The sequence below is a fragment of the Chiloscyllium plagiosum genome, unplaced genomic scaffold, assembly GCF_004010195.1.
Source record: "Chiloscyllium plagiosum isolate BGI_BamShark_2017 unplaced genomic scaffold, ASM401019v2 scaf_46546, whole genome shotgun sequence".
In the NCBI taxonomy this organism is placed as follows: domain Eukaryota; kingdom Metazoa; phylum Chordata; class Chondrichthyes; order Orectolobiformes; family Hemiscylliidae; genus Chiloscyllium; species Chiloscyllium plagiosum.
Genome location: NW_025192458.1, coordinates 1 through 1,958, shown reverse-complemented (window position 1 = coordinate 1,958; position 1,958 = coordinate 1). Strand labels below are relative to the sequence as shown.

The 1,958-nt window shown below is 54.9% G+C and overlaps 1 protein-coding gene across 1 annotated transcript in view; it reads right to left on the bottom strand.

The window, feature by feature from the left end:
- Positions 1-1,253, bottom strand: part of LOC122545725 (HORMA domain-containing protein 1-like) — a gene marked incomplete at both ends in the record, with an annotated part of 2,133 nt that extends 880 nt beyond the window's left edge. The window contains one exon of the mRNA XM_043684657.1: positions 1,012-1,253. Coding sequence (XP_043540592.1) covers positions 1,012-1,253 — 242 coding nt within the window. The remainder of the gene's footprint in view (positions 1-1,011) is intronic.
- Between the last annotated feature and the right edge of the window lie 705 nt (positions 1,254-1,958).

Sequence of the window (1,958 nt, the reverse complement as noted above, 5' to 3'; positions counted from 1 at the left end):
TTCACCATCTGCTGTAATGGCATCCACGGCTACATCCCTTAGAACCCGCGGGGAGGGGGGGGGGGGGGGGGGGAGGGGGGTTGTGGGGAGCGGTCCAGGCAAATAGCAGAGCAGCACTGAAGGAGGAGGCTGAATACACAGGTGGGAGAAAGGAACGGAAGAGAAGGATTATCAGTTCATTGGGACAGGAAGAGGCCATTTGGCCCCTTGGCCCACGTGATAGGTGAAAGGGACCCCGTTAGAAGTGATAGTATGGAGCCAGCAGTGTCTGAGATGAGCTAATGTTCGTCATGTATTGTGTTCAATTCTGGTTCCCACATTACAGGCAGAATGTGGAGGCTTTGGAGAGGGTGCTGAAGAGGTTTACCAGGATGCTGCCTGGGTTAGAGGGCACCAGCTATAAGGAGAGGCTGGAAAAACTCAGGTTGTTTTCTCTGGGGGGGGGGGGCGGGGTGCGGTGTGGGGAGAGTCGACAGAAGTCTGTAAAATTATGCATGGACAAGGTTGACAGAATACTTTTCCCAGAGCTGAAATGTCTAATTTAAGGTGGCATGCATTTAAGGTGGGAGGGCGAAGGTTCCAAGGAGTCGTTTTTTACACAGAGAGCGACAGGAGTCTGGAAGGCGGTGCGAGGGGTGGTGGTGGGTGTCGGCACAATTGGAGCTTTTAAGGGGTTTTTAGATCAGTACACAGATCGGCAAGGAATGTTCGCACACAAGAGGGGTCGTTTAAGGGACCTTTGAGTACGCCCATCAATTTGCAAGGAACGGAGGGATATGGACCGAGGGCAGGCAGAAGGGATTAGTTTGATTTGACGTCACAACACCATGGGCCGGAGGGTTCCTGTGCTGTCCTGGTCTCCGCTCGTCACGTCTGGGACGTTCGACACCAGACATGGCACAGACTCCCAAATTCTGGATGTAAGCTGAGGTATCTGACTGAAACCCCATCTCCTAGGGGGACCCCCCGCCCCGGAGGGGAGGGTAACGACAGAGCCGGACAGCCTCTCACATTAATTTCCACTTGCTCATTTGGATCGGGTTCCGCAGTGTGGGCAGCGGTGCCGTCCTCCCCCTTCGGCAGCTCCCAGTCAAGCTGCTCCATGCGATCACTGTCTGTGGTGACCTTCACCCGCAGGATGTGGAAGGGAGTGGCCACCTCGCCCACGCTCAGGAAGACGGGCTCCCCCTCGAACATCATGTTATCCAGGGTGCCCTCCTTAAAGCCAGGAGGCTGGTAGTCTGGCGGAGTCACTGGGCAAAGAACACAAACAGGTGAGGGTGAGCGATCGTGGTTAGCACTGCTGCCTCACTGTGCCAGGGACATGGGTTCGATTCCCGCCTTGGGGTGACTGTGTGTGGAGTTTGCAAATTCTCCCACCGTGTCTGCGTGGGTCTCCTCCGGGTGCTCTGGCTTCTTCCCACAGTCCAATGATGTGCAGGTTAGGGTGGATTGGCCATGCTAAATTGTCGCTGCTGGAAAAGCGCAGCAGGTCAGGCAGCATCCAAGGAGCAGGAGTATTGACGTTTCGGGCATGAGCCCTTCTTCAGGAATGATTCCTGAAGTAGGGCTTATGCCCGAAACGTCGATTCTCCTGCTCCTTGGATGCTGCCTGACATGCTGCGCTTTTCCAGCAACACATTTTCAGCTCTGATCTCCAGCATCTGCAGCCCTCACTTTCCCCATGCTAAATTGTCCCATAGTGCCCAGGGATGTGCAGGTTAGGGTGGATTGGCCATGCTAACTTGTCCCATCGTGCCCAGGGATGTGCAGGTTAGGGTGGATTGGCCATGCTAAATTGTCCAGTAGTGCCCAAGGGATGTGCAGGTTAGGGTGGATTGGCCATGCTAAATTGTCCCATAGTGCCCAGGGATGTGCAGGTTAGGGTGGATTGGCCATGCTAAATTGCACCTTAGTGCCCAGTGATGTGCAGGTTAGGGTGGATTGGCCATGCTAAA